Raw genomic sequence first — 20,447 nt, 5'->3', positions numbered from 1 at the left:
GAAAGATGTTGGTCTTGGATGAAGGAAAAGGGCAAGCTGAGAGAGTTGTAGCTGAACCCCAGCACCCTTGATGAGGAAAAGCCTATACCTAAGGAACTGTTGAATTCTGACTGGGTCACGGAGAAACCTAATGACTTTCACCTGCCTGCAAACTGGCTCTGGCAGATAGTTATTTGAGAGAGGTGCTGGCCCTCAAGCCTTATCTTAGAGAACGCAATAGGGAAGCTATTTTGTTCACAGCAGGGGAGGCAGCTAGCTCCAAGGGTATGATTTCATTTCACACCCAAGCCTGACCAAGGAAAGAATCTGGACTGGTTGTGGCACGACAGTTTTTCTCTTTCATTCACATTCAGCAAATACTTATTAAGAGTGGAAGATTGAGATATTCTCATGAACCGCTTGGCTGTGGCTCCTCTGAGATGCTTGAGCACATCCTTCTTCTCACCTTATCCTCCCGGGCCTCCCAGACTCCAAGCACACTGGCTGACAGGTAGGCCTGAGCTTTCTTCCGCTTATTGCCTGCTTGTAGGCTGGGTCCTATGGGGAAGCGCAGCCTCATCCAGTATTCTAACACCCCAAAGTCTTCTCCACTGGCTCCTGGATAGCAGAAGGTATGAAAGGCATGGAGGATACAGATGGTGTGGCAAGGATTAAGAATAAAGGCAGAGGAAGAAAATGGGAAACCACCAGAAGAGCAGCTATAGACTCTGGGAAATTCCACATTAGTTCTGGGAGCTGTGGGAAGCTGACAGCACTTACCAGTAAGTGTGGTAGAGCCATGGACCTTCTCCACAGTCTCTAGTACCCTCTGAAAGCAAATCCACGCAGCTGCAAGAGTGTGGTGCTCACTGGCTATGGCCTGGTATAGATCAAGCCGGGCTGAAGCCCCATGAAGGTAGTTCAAAAAAAGGGAATCTGTTTCCACCACATACTGGGAGGTGAAGTCATAGAGGGGCTGTGGCCCCACAGCTAGTGGGGTACAGTGTGTTTCAAAATCATAGAAGGAATAGGTGCAGAAAGTGGTAGGTTGAGTGTCTCCAGCCTGGGCCAGGGCAGCAGATGTCAGGAAGGCCTGGTGGATGTGTAGTTCAAAAAGATTTTCACTCTGATGCAGCAGAGAAATGTCCACTTTCTCCTCATCTCCATGACTTGGCAGTGTTTCCAGACATAAGGACAACTGTCGGGTGCCATAAGCCACATCTCTGAGCTGTTCTAGAGGGAAAAGAAAACTGCCCATCCATTAAAGCATAGAGAGCTCTTCCTTAGGGTAAAATAAGTTGGACAGAAGGAGAATAAAAATCATGATGAAAGTCCACATTGTTGATGATTTTGAGACACCATGTAATTCAAAAGGAAAAGCAAAAGAATGGCAGCCAGGAGCTTTGAATTCTGACAGCCTACTAACTCATGCCCTGCTTTAGAGATAAGGTACAAAATGAATGATTGGAAAGTAAATGCTAAGTTCAGGAAAACACTGGAGGCACAATTTCATCTACAGATGTCATTGTTTTATCTAACTACAAGGTTCGATGAATTGTTAATTCTAACAGAGAAGCACCAGAAACACAAAATAGGAGTATTTCCAAAAATCTGGGATGTGGGTGATCAAGAGAATACCAAGTTATAGTCATAGTGCCTCGTACATGACATTGGGCTCTACCAAGAAATGATTTCCCTGCTAGCCAGGTGAGTCACAAGAATCTTCATTCTGGGGGTGCCTGGGTGGCTCAGTGGGTTAAACCCTCTGCCTTCGGCTCAGGTCATGATCCTGGGGTCCTGGGATCGAGCCCCACATTGGGCTCTCTGCTCAGTAGGGAACCTGCCTCCCCCACCCCAACCCCCCGCCGCCTGCCTCTCTGCCTCTTTGTGATCTCTGTCTGTCAAATAAACAAATAAAAATCTTAAAAAAAAAAAAAGCATCTTCATTCTCTTAAGAATTTGGTTCCAACATAAGGTAGCCAAAAAAAAGAAAAGAAAAAAAATCCACTTAAGTTAAAGAGTAATGGAGTAAAAAGCTGGAGAGGAAACTTCTGGAAATAGGTTGAAAATATTGGCAAAGGGATGAAAAGATATGTAAGACAGTCTACCAAATCTGTGCATTACCTCCCATATCCACCAGTCAGAAACTCTGATATATACTCTGCTTCAAATTGGGGAGTATCTGAATCATCACAATGTGTCAATGATGAAATTCCTATATTAAGAGTTAATGTAGTAGAAAAAAATACTTTGAATACATCAGAATGTTTTCCTGCCCAAAATAAATGGAACACAAAGATTAGATTAATGGTTTCTTAACTGATGAGATTAACATAACTAAACTAGACTTAAAGTTTTGCATTACATGACCCAGGGCTAATAACTTTAGCATATAAAGAAATTCTACAAATGAATAAAATGCTATCAAGAAACAGGTAAAGGACAGAAACAGGCAATCCTCAAAAGACACAATACAAATAACTGGTAAACATATGAAAAACTCTTTGATCTTACCAGGAATGAAAGAACTATAAATTAAAGCAAATGAGTCTTCAGATGTAGATAAAGAGTATTTATCCTGCACTGTCCCAGGAGAAAGACCCTGAATGTGAAAGACATGAGAATTTCAATCCAAGGGAGGATTTCCTTTGTTATATGGCAGTGACTTTTTAACAGACTCGTCCTGGCATGGATAAATCATGACCCAGCATGACCCGTCTCCCTTTATTCTAGTTCCATGCTCACTAAGTGAGCTGCTTCCTGATTCTGCTTTCCAGAGAGAGGGCTGCCCTGAACAGTAGTTCTAGATATTCTCATGGCAGCAATGAAATGGCCACTATTATAAAATAATAAATGAACATTCTGATTTAAATATCGACCTTTGGTGAATTTGGTTAGTGTGAGTCAGGTCTCTGAAAATTGAGTCTAATACAAAGCCAATATCCTTGACAGGTGAGACTGAGACCAGCTCCTGGTCAGCAGTGACTCTACTAAATGAAGGAAGTACCGCACTTTGAAATTTGCATAAGTGTCCGGCCAGCTGCCCTGTCACGTCAACATCCTCAAACTGCAACAAAGAATTCAGAGACTTTTAGAGACAAGCCACAGAAAAGAATGATGAAAGATGAATGATAAAGCTCTATATTGGCCCGGGTTGAGGAAAAAATCTTGAGAGAGGGAGTGTGTTATACCACCCTGGGAGCTGACAGTGATGTGCTCTCCACTCTCAAAACAGATTCAGTAATTGCTGGGCCCTCTTGAAACTCTCCAGAGGAATCAGAGGAAGACACTGACACGAAAGAGGAAAAGAAGCCGTTAACCACATATGAAAACACCAAAGACGGCAGGACAAAGAACAGGAGGGACATGTCTCATGCCGAGACGCAAAGGGCCGCCTTCCAGGCAGGTGCACAGAGACAGCACAGGCATTAGCTACGTGACGGGTCCAAAATGAGAACAAAGGACTAAGACTTGCCGGATAGCGGGAGGCCATGGCTTCTCAAAATACCTTCCAGCTGATTGATACGATTGTTCTTGAGGTCTAGCAGTCGATTCAACCTCTCCAGTTTTTCTTTGTGATCTTTATTTTCATTATTGGCTTTTGTCATCATCACTTCCAGTTCCTCCTGAAACAAAATGACGTCTGAACTTTTCTATCTAAGTGGCCCAGCACCAAAGGGCCCAGATAAAAAGGTGGCACTTGTTCAGCTAAAGGAGACTCCACTATCTCATTAACAGGACAAACTGATCCACTAGAAAAAATCCTGGGGTCACCACATACTTCTCTGGGACCATTTGTGCTATTGGTGCCATAGGATAATAGTTTCCTGATTCTGGGGAAACTGGAACCCAGAAGATTCATACCTGCTGTTTTCATTAGCTGGCCCCTTCACCGGCTTCTACTGCCAAGGTGCCACGGGCAAGCCCGAGTCCTCAAGTGCGTCGAACGACGGCACATTCTGTGTTGCACATGGCAGCATACCGCCTCGTAAAAGCCCTGGAAACTTGGGCCTCACTTCATTCCCAGCATGGAAGTGGTCCCCAAGTACCCATTTATCTACCCCCTTCCTGTACCACCTTTTCTTGCACCTGATAGCACACGTTGATTTTGCGCTGCAGAATGAGCATGTCTCTGGTCTTTTCTAGTTCCAGCACCGTCTCCGCATGTGATACCTGCAACTCACTTAACATCTGGGACAGTTTCTTTTCTTCTTGGTTTTTTGGTTCACAGGGCTATTGTGAGAAAAGCATGGGTAAAAGGGAGTAGAAATATGAGAGGCACGGGAATAACTATTCTCAAAGCAGTTGTCAGGGATAATAAAATACCAGCAGCAGGAGTAAAAGGGGGCTGTGTCCCTTCACAAGGGATTTCTCCCCTAGTTGCTCATGTTCAGTAGTCCCAGTAAGTTACACAGCCTCTAATGGCGGTTTGCTCTTCAGCAGATCATTTCAAGTCCTCATCTGAAAAAGCATTCTAAATGCTGTGAGCGGTAAAGGGTGGCAAAAATGTGTGGAGCTCATGAATCTATCTCACAGCCTTCTGAAGACTGCTTTCAAGCATCATCTCTTCCAGGGATATTTGCCAGAGATCCCACTATAAAGGGGATCCCTCTGTTTAGGAACTTGCTTGATTAGACAGGCTCTTACCTCTGTTGGAGTGGTCTCTTGGAATAGAGCTGGGTGAGTGGCTGGTTCAGATTGCCTGTCAGGAGACTGGGAAATTGTCTCTTGATTTTGGAGGATCTCTACTTCCTGCTTATGCTTCTGAAGCAGATTGGTGACTTCAAGCTGCAGATCCCTGTTTTGAGCTGGAGGAGAAAAATCCATCCAGAAAGTTGAAACTCTGTAGTTAGCAGTAATCACACTTAAAGCTGGACCAAGTGCGAATTAAATTTCCCACTCATGTTTAATTTATTTTATAAATTTACCTTTAGAGAAGCCAATTCCATCTTATTTCTACAAAGGGGTTCCAGCTTTATTGACCCAGAAAACTGAGCTGACACTGGACTCCAAAAACAAAACAAAAAAGACCTGCAGAACTGTAAAGAAAAAAAAACACACCAAAACCACCAGCAGCAGCAAACAAAGCCACTTGACTGGGTTAGTGCAAACTTTTTTTTTTTTTTTAACTTTAAGTAGGCTCCACACCCAATGTGGGGCTTGAACTCACAACTGTGAGATTAAGAGTTGCATACTCTACCAGCTGAGTCAGGCAGGCAGTTCTACAATGTAAACTTTTCTTTCTTTTTTTTTTTTAAAGAGTTCATTTATTTACTTATTTGAGAGAGAGAGAGAGAGAGGATGAGGTGGGGAGGAGAGGAAGAACGGAAGGCAGAAGCAGACTCCCCCACCAAGCAGAGCGCCTGACACAGGGCTTGATCTAGGACTCTGAGAACATGACCTGAGCCAAAGACAGATGCTTAACTGACTGAGCCACCCAGGTGACCCTACAGTGCAAACTTTTTGCTAGCACCAGCCAAAATGGTATCTCTCCAACTCCTCCCCAGCTCCATTCTGACTTCCATGCTACTGGCTTCCTGTGGCACCTCTCTCACTCCCACCCTGACCTGGAGGGAGGGAGAATGGGCATTTGGGCATTTCTGCATGCACGTGTTTGGGTGGATGAGTATGGGTGTTTCAGGGAAGCAAGGTGATCATTGTTTAGTGTGATCACTTCATTAGCATGCATTAGAGGGGGTAGTTTAGATTAGATTATCCCAAGGTCTTTATAATACTTCACTTATATCTCATACATACTATAAGGTCCTTAGGATGTGCTTTTGGGTTTTATCCCTTTATGGTTCCTATCTCTGTTTTTCTTGATGTCATATTTCTTTTCCTTCACTCTTCTATGTGAATATACTAGAATCTAATGAAACCTAACTTTGATATGACTAGATATCAAGGTCCAGCCTAGCAAAAAGAAGTAAGACAAAGGTCTCTTTGACAGTATTTAAAAATCTTCAGAATAACTATCTACCATGATCTCAGAGTTAAGATGGGGGAAATGGAAATGGTAACCAGGAGCAGTAATTTGCTTTGCAGTTTGAGGCATCAGGCATTAAAACAAAATAAATCAAAAAGCAAGATTCCCAGTCACCTCTAAAATAATTAGTAAGAATAAAAGGCATAAATAAATAAATAAAATAAATAAATAAAGTGAATGTCTAAAAACAATAAATTTAAGGAGCACCTTGGTGGCTCAGTTGGTTGAGCACCCATTCTACTCTTGATTTTGGCTCAAGTCAAGACCTCAGAGTCGTGAGATCGAGCCCAGCTTCAGGCTCTGTGCTGGGCACAAAGCCTGCTTAAGATTCTCTCTCTCCCTCTCCCTCTGTCCTGGCTCTCTCTCTCTCTCTCTCTCTCTTAGAAAGCAAGTAAATAAATAAAAACAATAAAATTAAGAGTAGTCATCCTCTCAAATGAAAACTTTACATATAAAAACCTCTGCATGTGAGGCAGGTGTCATGCTTTCTTGATTTAAATCTGATCTGATTGCCAGTGTTCTTATTCTAGTTATCCCTGATGCACACAAAAATAGTATCAGGTGAGGGGATTGGAAAAATGCTGACCCAAGTTCCCTTCTCCCATACCAGACGTAGAAGATGCCTCACTTGAGGAAAGGTCTTCACAGCCTGACCTACCTTTCTCTCTGGACAGCTGAAGTAAGACTTTTCTCTTCTCCTCCAGCTCAGCGTCCAGCTGGTCCTGCAACTGACAGACTTTCTGCTGTAGCTGTTCTCCTGCGAGCTCAGTGCTCCAGTGAGGCTGATTACTGCTGTCCAACATGCTGAAAATGGGAAGCAAGTAAGGAGCGAGGAGAGAGTTGTCAGATAAATACTCAAAAGTATGTGATGTGACGGCTTTATTACACAGTTTCAGCATCTCCTGGGCCTAGCGCATCATTCATTCCCCTACATGTTTTTCTGTCCCCGCTTTCTCTGTAACTGTCATTTACCAACTGCCTTGGAACTTTTGGGCCCTATTGAGGAGTTCCTTAGTATCACTTCTGTTTGGGTCTCAGATATCCCACTGAGCAAACAACCCAAATCCCATCTATCTCCCAAGGAACTTCTCCAGCATGATGGCTTTCTTCAGGTACTGTGTACCAAGACATTCTCAGGCCTGCTGAATTAAAAATGAGGAACAGAGGCACCTGGCTGGATCACCCGGAAGAGCACATGACTCTTGACTGAGGGGTTGTAAGTTCAAGCCCCATGTTGGGTGCAGAGGTTACTTAAACTTTCAGAGAAATGAGGAACAAAATACTCCTCTTTTCCCTACTCTATTCTTCTATATATCTTCACCAATGGCTGGTTTAGAGAATATTTGCCTTCGAACTAGATTATAAATTACTACACTGAAGGGCAGGAACTAACCTTTTCAATGGCTATACCCCCACACAGCACTGTAACTAGCTGTCAGAGCAGGCCCATTTTGAGTGTAAAACACACACAATCTGTCTTTGATAATTTACGTAAGTGAAGTGACATTGATAATCAAGTTATTACTTCTGCAGAGGTCTTTTCCTATTTTTCATTTGAATAAATGTGGTCTAAAAACAACTTACTGGGCGCCTGAGTGGCTCAGTTGGTTAAAGCATCTGCCTTCAGCTCAGGTCATGGTCCCAGGCACCTGGGATCGAGTCCCACATTGGGCTCCCTGCTTCTCCCTCTGCTTGCTGCTCTCCCTGCTTGTGCTCGCTCACTCTCTCAATCTCTTTCTCTGACAAATAAATAAAATTTTAAAAAATAAAAAAATAAAAACAACTTGCTTCAGCTAGTAGTAAGAGTTCTCAGAGAGCCTGGGTGGCTCAGTCTATAAGTCTTCAACTCTTGATCTCCCCAGTGTCATGAGTTCGAGCACTACAATGGGCCCCATGGTGGATGTGTAGACCACTTAAAAAAAAAAAGTTCTTGGCACTTCCTAGCTATATATTACATGATGATCCAAGCAGAAAACATTCTGAGTGATTAAGTGAAGAAGCTAATAGTAATGTTTTGTTACACAGAGTCTTCAAAGTGGATAATCCCTATACCACTTCATTTCTCTGGGTTGAAGAGCATCAGATATTCCCAGGAGGCTCCCATACCAATCTCCCAAATCTATCTCCTACTGCCTTTAACTGAGTCAGAAGGCATGTTCAACTATTTTTTAAACTTCCAGGTATTTTATGTTATTTTATTTTTAAAGATTTAAAGGGGCACCTGGGTGGCTTGGTGGGTTAAGCCTCTGCCTTCAGCTTGGGTAGTTGTCTCAGGGTCCTGGGATTAAGCTCCACATCAGGCTCTCGGCTCAGCAGGGAGCCTGCTTCCTCCCCCTCTCCCTGCCTGCTGCTCTGCCTACTTGTGATCTCTCTGTCAAATAAATAAATAAAATTTTTTTAAGAAAAAGATTTATTTATTTGAGGGGGGCTGGGGAGGACAGAGAGAGAGGGAGACAGAGTCTTTAGCAGATTTTGGGCTGAGCTTGGAGCCTGATGTGGGGCTCAATCTCATGACCCTGAGATCAAGAGATAAGCCAAAACAAAGAAGAGGATACTTAACCAACTGCACCACCTAGATGCCCCTAAACTTCCAGGTTTTTTTTTTTTTTTTAAGATTTTATTTATTTATTTATCTGACATAGACAGAGAGAGCATAAAGCACAAACAGGGGGAGTGGCAGGCAGAGGGAGAGAAAGAAGCAGGCTCCCCAATGAGCAGAAAGCTTGACACAGGGCTCAATCCCAAGACCGTGGGATCATGACCTAAACCAAAGGCAGATGCTTAACCAACTGAGCCACCCAGGTGCCCCAACTTCCAGGTATTTTAAATTTTAAAATTAATAAATTAATATATGCTTGTTGTGAAAAAATTTAAAAGATACAGAAGTATAAAGATTAAAAGTGAAAGTGCCTCTTCACCCTACTCCAATCCTTTCATCTCATGAGGGGTTTGCTGATTCTCTCTCTCTCTCTCTCTCTCACACACACACACACACACACACACACAAATCCCCCATAAACTAAGTCAAAGTTAATATATTCTGTTACAACTTTTCTTTTAATAATCTATCTTAGACATATAAGTCTACCTCATTTTTAACAGTATCATAGTATTTAATTGTGGGGATGCAACATTATTTATTTAATCAATCCCTATCAAAGGAAATTTGGATGTTTCCACTTTTTTTTTTACTATTAGTAACAATGTAGTAATTAACATTCTTATTATACATTATCTTTGCAAATACATGTTTATGCATGTTTCACATTTCTATAGATAGCACTGAATTCCCTTCCAAACAGACTGTGCCACTTTATATTCTCACTAACAGTATTGAGTACCAGCATTCCCTTACCCACAGTAGGCATTATTTTAGAATGTGAGGGCACTTTTCTATAATTGTCTTTTGTAACAAATAGTGCTCTGGGACCCAAACTTGGTACTCACTTTTCTAAGAGTTTTTCATAATTGTCATTCAGCAGGTTTCGTTCTTTTTCCAAATCTTCAACTCTCTCCTGAAACTAAGAATCACAGTAGAGTGCCTGAAATAAAATTGTAACACCTATCACCTTGAAAATGTCTCCCCTTTCTGTAGCAGAGTGGGGCCTGGATGGGAAGCTTTCTATGTTCATGTCTCACATCTATGAGGAGCCATTCAACTAGTAAGACTTGAAGCAACTGCTGTGATAGAAATTTTTTTGGAAATAATGAGGATTCTCTGAAGCACATTTTCAAGGTGTCTGGGTTTCTACTGTGAAAGCAGCAGCAGAACATTATAACACAGCAAAAACTTTGGAGAATAGACACAACTATAACTCCCAGTTTTTCCCCTAATGGTGTAATCTTGAGCAAATTACTTAACCACCTGGAGCCTCATTTTTCTCATTTGAAAAAATGAAATAGCCATAGTGTTGGTAAAATACACTTTTTAATATCTCTGGAATTGGAATGTAACTTATAACGGATGCTACCTTTCAATTAGTATTGCTATTTACCTCCGTCAGTGTTCTCTGCAGGATGGACACATCTTCCAATTGGCTCTTGAAGCTCACAGCCTTCTTGCTCTGCTCCCTCAGTTCTGCCCTGAGCTCATTCACTTGCCCAAGGAGGGCTTCATGGGCTGCACTCAGGATTCCCTGATTCTGGGGCAAAAGGAAAGTTGCTCTGGGAATGGTCCTATCACTCAGCAAAAATGGTCTCAAGACACCAGCAACTCTAGCATTCCCTAGTGGATCTCAAGAAGAATGACTTTGATTAATAGCACAGTGCCTTTGCACTGTAGACTGGCATTGTCTATCACTCTAGTATTTCTCGGGAATTATTGTTTCCCTGTTAGTGAGGATTTTCCATTCCAGGAAACTATGATGCATAGCTGGAGCATAAATTTTCCCAAGGTCCAAATTAAACACTGGCTCTAAGTGAAGTGAACTTTTCGTAGCTGCCTTTACATTCTAAGCTATCTGAACGCTTCTTAGGGTGATACACTCTTCCCTTTGCACCTAACAAAGTGACATGTTCACTCAAGCAGTTAAGTACGCATTTTTTCTGGTGAACACCTCTGGCGAGGAACAGCTGTGGCTGTTCATGCTGGGAACTCTGACTTAGTAACTTTTAATCATGGCCATTCACCTAGCCAGGCCATTCACCTGCCCCCCACTCACAGGAGTGAATGGTGCTGAACATTTAAGAACATCAGAGAAGGTATGCAATAACGTTGTTACATTTCATAACCTCATACATGCTAGAGGAATACTCTTTGGAATTTCTGAACAAATACTATATAATTCTCTCTAGGAATAGGCTGAAAAATACTATGCCATGTATTTCAGATCTCATATTTCAGCTGAATGAAAATGCCACAATAAATATCTTCTGATCATAGTAATAGGACATTTGTCTTAATAGAAATTTTAGGTCATAATAACTTCGATTTACTTGGCTAAATTCTGGTGTTATGGTATTTAAAGATTAATACAAATTTATCTGGGTTTTATTCCTCTTACTACTAAGAAACAGAGATTCAAGGAATCTTCTGTACCTTCTGGAGCAGAGTTTCATATGCCTGAAAGAAAGAAATACATGTTGTTCCACTGATTTATCAACCTGATATTCGTTTTGATATTTATCTCTGTAATACAAATGTTTAAATGGTTAGTTTAAGAGATATTTAAAAATTCTCATAAATCAAGTCAATTTGTATACTTGTTTACTAATTGCTGCTACTTTTTTTATGTTTGTGAACATAACAGATGATGCAATTTCTTTCAAAAAGCATGAAGGGTCATTTATTCACATTTGTATTGCATTTGGTGGAATATCCAAGAAAAATATTTATTTTCAGAGTAGGTGCAATCCTTTACTCAGCATGCTTCAGAAAGTTTTCTTTCCAGGAGCGCCTGGGTGGCTCAGTTGTTAAGGGTCTGCCTTTGGCTCAGGTCATGATCCCAGGGTCCTGGGATTGAGCCCCACATCAGGCTCTCTGCTCCACGGAGAGCCTGCTTCCTCCTCTCTCTCCCTGCCTGCCTCGCTTGCCTACTTGTAATCTCTGTCAAATAAATAAATAAAATCTTAAAAAAAAAATGAAACACCAAAGCTCAGAGAGTTAAGTCCCTTGCTCAGTCACAGCGCTATCAAGAGACAGAGGCAGTATTTTACCTCAGCTTGTCTGACTCAAGAGTCTGTGCTACTGACCACCATATTTAATGCTAAGGGATCAAGAGAAAGGATGACTAAAAAGGCAAACTGTTGGAGAAAAACAAATAGTAAAACCTACATTTTAAACAATTGTGGGTGATTACTCCCCATTTTAGCTCATCTCTACCACTACAACTAACATGGGTAAGGATTCAGAATGGCTTGCTTCCTTTTTTCCTTTAATGTGATGAAGGAATAGATGGGGTTTTAAAAAAAATGTAATCCTACAAATGTTGCTGTTTGCCCATACAATTTTATATTATCTTCCTTCCCGTGTTTCCACATTCTGTAAGTGCTACCAAAATTAACCAAGTCAAAAGAATACAAGCATGTGCATAGTTCTCTCTGAAACACAGGTTTGGTGGTTGACCTTGTGAAGATGCCTTTTATTCCCATTAGAACAGAAGTAACCAGGGCAGTGCTAACTGCAGCCAATCTAGATGAAAGATACCACCATCATCTTCTTGCTCATGCAGAGACCCAGAAATCATCTTTCATTTCCCATCTTCCTCTACCCTTTTGGTGATGAAGTCCATTCTTTTACTTCCTGGAAGTTCCCAATATAGTCCTTTCTCTGTGGGCCTCTCTCACTGCCTTGGTTGGGACCCTCATCTGTCTCTCTTGGACCACTGCAGTCATCTTTTACCTGATCACTTTATGTGTATCAGCCAACCTGTATTATTCACTCCACTGCCAGATGATCTTTCCTTCTGGTTTTGTGATTTTCAATAAGTTGAAAATTTCAGAAAAATATAAAGACTATATCAGTCCTCTATAACTCTACTACTCAGAGTTAATCATTATTTTTTATTTGACAGAGAAAGAGACAGCGAGGGGAATACAAGCAGGGAGAGTGAGAGAGGGAGAAGCAGGCCTCCTGCTGATCAGGGAGCCCGATGTGGGGCTTGATCCCAGGACTCTGGGATCATGACCTGAACCGAAGGCAGACTTAACTGACTGAGTCACCCAGGTGCCCCAGAGTTAATCATTATTTTTTAAAGTACCATTTCTTTATTAAAATGTATTTCAAAAAACTTCAAACATTAAAAAAAGGCAAAGTAATCTCTTTGGGGGAAAAAACTGATCATGTTATCAACTTGTTTCAAATCTTTCTTCAGCTTCCCACTGTCTATTCGATAAAGTCTAAAATCCTGATTAGGCTTTCATGATCTGGTCCCTGATGTTTTTCACCTCTGTGCCCTGGCTTATACCTCTCCTCTCCTGGAAAACCCTCCCCTCTCTTGCACACTTATTAACACCAGCTAATCTTTCAGTATCCCAATATTTGCCTCATGAGTATATTCCTTTATGAACCCTTTCTGGATCCTGCACTTCATTCTCTGGAAGAGCTGACTTCTGTGTTCTCGTGTCTCTTGTGTTCCTGCCAATACCCTGTACTTGGATAACTGTATTTGTTTACAACTTGTTCTCTTGCTCTGGTAAGTTCCTTGAAGGTAGGAGCTGTTTTACTTTGTAATCTTTGTGTCCCAGTGCTTTGCGCAGTTCCTGGTACTCCATACATATTTAGTCAATAAAAGAATGGTGTTGATCTATCACTTAGACCCTTGATGCCCCATTTCCACCATCCATATATGAATTTCTCTTATGTGGTAATGAGAAAAGAGCATAAGCCTTGGTGCCAGATAAAACTGGACTCAAAGCCTGCTCTGCCCACATAAGTATTTTTATGACTTACGCAGGTTACTTAACTTCTTTGAGTCTCAGTTCCCTCATTCGTTAAATGTACTTACATTGAGGGTTGTTGTCAGACTTAAATGAGATCATGACTGTAAGCAACTGGACAGAGTCCAGCACATGGAGAGTCCTCAGTAAAGACTAGTCTCCTTCCCTTCCCCTGGGCCTGCTCTTGGCTTCCCACCTTAATTACATTCTGCTGTGGCCCTTGGCTGGGACCTTAACTCTGGTTCAGGTTAACTCCACTTAATTCTACCTTAGAAGGCAGAGCTTGAGCCTTCTTCCTAAAAGAGAGATAATGGGGTATTGGAAGCAGAATGGACTCGGAATTGCAAGGCTTGGATTTGAATCTTCCCTATAAGTTGTGTGACAATTTAATTGCTCTTAGTTGTGGTCTTCCATGTATGCAATGGAGAAAATACTGACTCTTTTCCCCCAAACTGGCGACATACAGTTCCCACTGGAACTGGATGCCTGATTGGGCCCAGCAGGGCTTCTCAAACAGCCAAGGACACCAGAGGTCTGAGATTTGAGGGTATTCCAGGCCATCCCACACTGGCCTGCCCTGGCAGCTCACCTCTTGAACTTCTGTTAACTGTGCTTTTGTTGCTACCAATGAGGTATTCCTTTCATGTAAGAGCTTCTTAAGCCGAATCAGCTCTATATTCTCCTTAATGGAAGCTCTGAAGAAAGAAAACAGTGTTAAGACATTCTGTGAATGGACAGAATTAAACATCTCCCCTCTCAATACTGCACCAAATAAGAGTATCTTCCTCTTGCCTCTTGCCTTTCTATCTCACCCACAGCATACCAGAAGTAGGAAGCAAATGTACACTCCAATAAATAATCTCCTCTCTCCCATTTCCCCTCATAAGAGCTGGGATTCAACAGAGACACCACCAACCTTAAAGTCTGTGTTATGAGAAAACATAATAACAATTTTTAAAATTATGGTGCTCACAATTTCTCAACCTTGTAAAGTCCAGCTGAGTCTGAGTCCTGTCTCCTTAGAGAAACCAGAAAGGTATGGATATGGAGGGAAACACAGGGGAAGATTATTATTTCTCAACCTAGGAGACCACATTTTCTTTATTATTTCTATGTAATGAGGTGGATTTGGGTTCATTAGGCTCTATCTCAGTGATTCCCAGTCTTAGCTGCTTATTAGAATCATCTGGGGAAATCTTTACAACCTATACTGCTTGAAAAGGAGTAATTGAAATAATTGAATAATTATTATAATTGAAATAATTGAAAAGGAATCTCTGGGGTGGGGCCCAGGTTTCTGTGGATTTGTTTGTTTTTAAATTTTCAGGATCTGTTTATATGAAATAAACTGTATTATAAGATACACAAGCTTTTGATTTTATTTAATTATTTTTGTGTGGTAGTTTGATATTGTATTACCTCGCATATCATTTATTTTCTCAATATTGTCTTTTTTGGAATAGAACATTTCTTTTATTTTTCCTCCAATTTTTTACCTAAATTCCAGTTAGTTAACATGCGGAGTAATATTGGTTTCAGGTGCAGAATTTAGTGATTCTTCACTTACATACAACATTCATAGTCATCACAACAAGTGCCCTCCTTAATACCCATCACCCATTTAACCGACCCCATCCACCCACCAATCCTCTAGTCTTCTTGGTTTTAAAAGGTCTCCAGATTGAAAACTATGTTTGAACATGAATGTTTACAACAGTTTCATTCATAATGGCCAAAACTTGGAAGTAATCAAAACGTCATTTGTAGGTGAATGGATGAACTGTGGTACATCCAATGGAAAGTTATTCATTGCTAAGGGAAATGAGCTATCAAGTCATGAAAAGACATGGAGGAAACTTGAATGCATATTGCTAAGTGAAAGAAGCCAATCTGAAAAGACTGTATAGTGTATTTTTCCAACTATATGACATTCCGGCCAAGGCAAAATCATAAAGATCAGTGGTGCCAGAGGTAAGGTGGTAGAGAGGGATAAGAAGGCAGAGCACAGAGGATGTCTAGGGCAATGAACCTACTCTCTATGATACTACAATGGTGGATACATGTTTATACATCTGTCCAAACCCACAGAACGTGCAACACCAGGAGTGAACCCCACGGTAAGCTATGGAATTTGGGTGATAATGATGTGTCAGTATGGGTTCAGCCACTGTGACAAAAATACCACTGTGGTATGGGATATTGATAGTGTGTGGTGTGTGGGGATGAGCAGTATATGGGAAGTCTCTGTACTTTCTGCTCAGTTTTGCTGTGAATCTAAAACTTCTCTAAAAAATAAAGTCTACTTTAAAAAAATATTCTCTAAAAACTGATGCTCAGTGAGTGCTGAGAACCCCTATCTGATGACGGGGATGAAAAAGTTTTCCTTCTGGGCGCCTGCGTGGCTCAGTTGGCTAGGCGACTGCCTTTGGCTCAGATCATTATCCAGGAGTCCCAGGATCGAGTCCTGCATCGAGTTCCCTGCTAGGCAGGGAGTCTGCTTCTCCCTCTGACCCTCACCCTTCTCATGCTCTCTCTCTCTCTCTCAAATAAACAAAATCTAAAAAAAAAAAAAAAAAAAAGTTTTCCTTCTGTGATATAAAACAGTAGATCTTCTAATACACATAAACATTCTCTTTCGGTGCATCATTTCTTAACCCACATGGGAATCCACATCTATTTCTCAGATTGAATTTAAAACTGAATTGAATTCCAAGCATTCTCCTTTCCTCTGGCAGAGTAAAGATACAAATAAGAATCTCTTACTTTTTCAGCTCATATGGCTTGAGGCATGGAATGCCACACTCTTACCGAAGTTCGGTGGCCTTCTGAGCACACTCCAAAGAGCTTCTCTGTTCAAAATCTTCATCTTTGGACCACATTTTCTCAGGAGACCTGGGTTGTTCTTCCACTAGCATAGTATTGCTGGTCATAATATGAGCACAGCTAAGCATGCACAGACCAATGAGTTTAGTAGTAATTATAACTTTGCTGAAAGAAATTACACTCTTATAATTAGGAACATTACACACAAAAAAGAAGAAATAGAAACTGTTCTTACAGGGGTTTAGAACTGAGTTTTCACATGGATGAAGACAAGTTAGAGGAGTTAGTAATTTTGATATGTGTGATAGATAATCTTACCAAATACAGCTTTCAAGTGTCAAACAGAAATATAAATGAATTATGATCTAAGGGAGAAAAATAGGAAGGGAAAGAGAGGGAATACCTTCAATTAAGGAAAGGGCCTTATTTGCCTTTCCTTCAAAGACAGATGGTTATTTCTCATTTTTCTAATTTTTTTTAAAAGATTTTATTTATTTGACACAGAGAGAGAGGGAACACAAGCAGGGGGAGTGAGAGAGGGAGAAGCAGGCTTCCCACTGAGCAGGGAGCCAGATGCAGTGCTCGATCCCAGGACCCTAGGATCATGACCTGAGCTGAAGGCAGAGGCATATCTGACTGAGCCACTCAGGCACCCCGATTATTTCCCATTTTTAAGCAAATAAAGTTGACATTTGACCAAGGGTGCACTTTCGTCTTCTCTGATTATGTTGGGAAGACTTGAAAATGCCAACATTCACTTGTTCCCTAAATGATGTATTTCCAATTAAAGCTGAAAGTGTAACAGTGCAGGATAAATGAAAAGAACTCACAGTTCACTGGATATTTCACCTCTGGTCTTCCCATTTGTCTCATGGTTCTTGTATGTGGGAGGGGCTGTGTAGCTCAGCCTGTCACTAGGCCCTAAAAGTTTAGACAGAAGATGCAGACTCTGCAACAGAATTTCTCCAGAACACCAACTGCTAAAAGTAGAGAGCCTTGAGACCTGGGGGAAATCCTCATAAGGATCACTAATCCCAGAGGAGAGGTTCTCAGTCTACTCTTGCAAAGATATGCAACTACAGAGTTACTAAGCCAGCGGTACCACAATCTGCCAAGTAAGAGAGTATAAGTGGAAAGAAGAAAGGTGCAAAGAAGAAAGGGACTGTGTTTCTAACTCTAATGTGTCATTATCTCTGGCGTCTGGTATGTACCTGGTACTCAATAATGATGAAGTCAAACTGAAATGGAACTTAGACTCACTTAATTTTTCTACTTTTAGCTGTTTTTGCAAAGATTCGTTTGGCTCCAGTAGGAAGTTTGAAAATATAAAACCATACGAAACAAAGCTAACATTGAATCCCCAGAGTACAGACACCCCATTCCGATGCGGTGGGTGGGCTAGGTGAAGGAAATTTACACAGAACATTTTATTTAATTCAATGTTGGGTTTCCAGCAGCCAGAGACCCCAGCCATTTAGAATACAAGAAGAAGAGAAATTGCAATTGCTCACTTATAGCCTGACTTCTAGGCCTGGACTTCAGAAATGGACTTTGGACATCCCTAGACTGGTGGAATTGTATGCAAAGTTTTGACTATGTGTATGAGCACTTTTCTTGGAAGGAGACCTAGCTGTGATCATAGTTTCAAAAGGAGTCCACTTCCCCCCAAAAGCGAAAAGACCAGTTTTAGAGGCACAGCCACTTAGCCCAGGATCCCATGGGCCCTCTGGGTCTTAAGATCACTGCCACTCACACTGGACTAGGGACATCAATGTCAATTCTAATCTACTTTCTAGGCCCACTGCAGAACTTAAGCAGCAAAATTCCTGTTTTGCTTGTCCGATTCTCTCCTCAGCAGTACTTCATGCTGAAGTGAGAATTTTGAACCTGGCAAACCACCCAGGACAACAAGATTTTAGGGAGGGAGAAAGCACTGGGAACAAAAGGACAAAATGGGGTGGTGGGTGAAATAAAGCAGTGAGGAGGAAAATGTGGCTGACACATCAATCCTTCCCAGGGTTTCAGCGCTATTGGAAACTTGGTTCTGAACCTCACCTCTCTTGGGTTTCTCCAGCGCTGGCGCACCAGCAGTGCGGAGCTGTCTGTGTCCCACGTGGACCCAAGGCTGCGAGCGTCGTCGGGGAGCAGGGGGGACAACACGCTGGAACTGCAGTTGCAGCCCATGCGTCAGGGGGCGCTGGTGCTTGGTGGGGGGTTGCCGCCAACCTGCATTCCGCCGTGGTCTAGCAGGCTGCTCTGCCTCTGCCACCTCTGCCCTCATGTTCCTGCCCATCGATGTCAGCCGGAGTAATGCTGTCCTCATCCTAGGAGCAAAAGTAGAGATAGTGGGAATCGCTCCTCCTTCTGTGAATTATGTTATTATTTCTACAGTTGATTTGGTGATACATCATCATGAACTGATCTGTGATATAAATTTATCTACTGTGATCTGTTATGTATACTTTAAAATTAATTTTCTATCCACAGTTAACTCTTGGAGGGCAGGGAACACTGTGGTGTCCCTCTTTGTCCATTCTATTGCAATGATTACATAATCATCTTAGTAAAAAATGTTTGGGGCACTCCTCAATATATTTATTTGTACATCTATTTTTAAATTATATGCATTTACTTCTGTCCTAATAAACTGTGCTCATATTACAACATAAAAAGACTAATTTTTAGGGGCCCCTGGGTGGCTCAGTTGTTAAGCCTCTGCCTTCTAATAGGATCCTGTGATTGAGCCCCACTTCGGGCTCCCTTCTCAGTAGGAAGCCTGCTTCTCTATCTCCTGCTCCCCCTGCTTGTGGTCCCTCTCTTGCTCTCTCTCTCTCTCTCTCTGTGAAATAAATAAATAAATAAAATCTTCAAAAAAAAAGATGAATTTTTAAAGGGGAAATAATTAAATATAGGAAGAAATTTTAATATTTACTTTCCCCATCCCACTTGTCTGCACATCCCTGTATATGCACCCAACTTTAAGGATTACTCCTCCACAGCCCCTAGTATACACCTCAGTAGCGATTAGTATATACCCAGCCTTACTTATAGTGGATAGTCAATCACTGTTTGTCATCTTTTTTTCCCTAAGTAATCTCTACATCCAAACTCACAAACCCAAGATCAAGAATTGCATGCTCTACAGACTGAGGTAGCCAGGCACTCCCACTATTTGTCATTTTGACCTACAGTAGGTCATTTTGACCTAAAATCATGCTTTCAATCCTTGCCATCAGATTCTGTGACCCCTGCCTGCCAATTCTGATATACTATCTATGTGGTTTTTGGCATGTCATTAACCTTTTGTGCTCAGTTTCCTCATCTATGAATAAAGATAGCACCTGCCTCATTAGATTGTTATGAGGATTAAATAAATCAATATATGTAAAGTGTTTAGAGCAGTGCTGTGTGTTCTAAGCACTGTAGGAGTTAGCTATTATTACATATCGTTACATCCAGATAGAGAAATCAAGTCATGAAATATAGCCAGGTAATTTGCCCAAAGCCAGGGGAGTCAGGAGGATGGAATCTAACTTAGCCACTTAATATTTATAATCTCGAGGGTTTCTTTTTGATTATCAACCAAGAAGTAAGATTTTTTGGCCTATGCAACCTTCTGCTTTGACCAGATTCTTGAGTTCTCCACAATGCAAAAGAATCTCCCCTTTGAAGAGGGCTGGCATACAATAGAAGCCTGTATCTGTGCATTTTTTTTTTTTTAAAGTGGTCTCCATTCTGGGCGTGGAGCCCAGTGCAGGGCCTGAACTCATGACCCAGAGACCAAGACCTAAGCCAAGATAAAGGGTCGGACACTTAACCAACCTAGCCATCCAGGTGCCCCTATATCCTGAATATTCTAAATGTAGCTCTGAACCACTCTTGGGGATTATCAGTGAGAAAGCAAAAAGCTGCTCTTGACATTGGGGAATTGATCTGACATAACCAGTTCCCAGTGTTGTTTGAAGCAGGCCTGGTGCTCACGGCTAGGCAATGTTATTATCCTGTTGGACATAATCTCACAGAACACCAATGTCAGACAAGGCCACTGAGACCATTGCATAATTTTGTCTAAACACAGACAAAAACAAGGTCACTGTGCCACACACAAAATACCAAACATTTTCTTTTCCTGGTTAATGAGTAACTGCTATTCTAACCAATTATAGCTTTAGCCTCACTCTAGTCTACATTCCCTGTAGATAAGATTTACTGAGATATCAGGACACCTGTGTGGCTCAGTTGGTTAAGTGTCCTGATCTTGGAGGTGGGGTGTGTGTGTGGC

General features: G+C 41.6%; 1 protein-coding gene across 3 annotated transcripts in view; it reads right to left on the bottom strand.

Moving 5' to 3' along the window:
* RPGRIP1 (RPGR interacting protein 1) overlaps window positions 1-20,447 on the bottom strand; it is an 88,297-nt gene that overhangs the window by 35,441 nt on the left and 32,409 nt on the right. For 2 of the 3 annotated variants that reach the window (XM_032857015.1, XM_032857016.1), the window contains exons 1-4: window positions 6,624-6,940; window positions 4,627-4,787; window positions 4,069-4,212; window positions 3,455-3,605 (exon numbers count right to left, since the gene is read on the bottom strand). In XM_032857015.1, coding sequence (XP_032712906.1) covers window positions 3,455-3,605; window positions 4,069-4,212; window positions 4,627-4,787; window positions 6,624-6,864 — 697 coding nt within the window. In that variant the 5' untranslated portion in view covers window positions 6,865-6,940. Of the gene's footprint in view, window positions 1-445; window positions 598-759; window positions 1,213-3,454; window positions 3,606-4,068; window positions 4,213-4,626; window positions 4,788-6,623; window positions 6,941-9,412; window positions 9,487-9,960; window positions 10,108-11,003; window positions 11,028-13,931; window positions 14,038-16,150; window positions 16,265-16,995; window positions 17,087-18,220; window positions 18,490-20,447 lie in introns of those variants that run through there. The other variant, XM_032857017.1, reaches the window with a different exon arrangement.

Source organism: Lontra canadensis, unplaced genomic scaffold (genome assembly GCF_010015895.1).
Source record: "Lontra canadensis isolate GAN:19392208 unplaced genomic scaffold, GSC_riverotter_1.0 scaffold12, whole genome shotgun sequence".
NCBI lineage: Eukaryota > Metazoa > Chordata > Mammalia > Carnivora > Mustelidae > Lontra > Lontra canadensis.
This window is presented reverse-complemented; position numbering and strand designations above follow the sequence as displayed.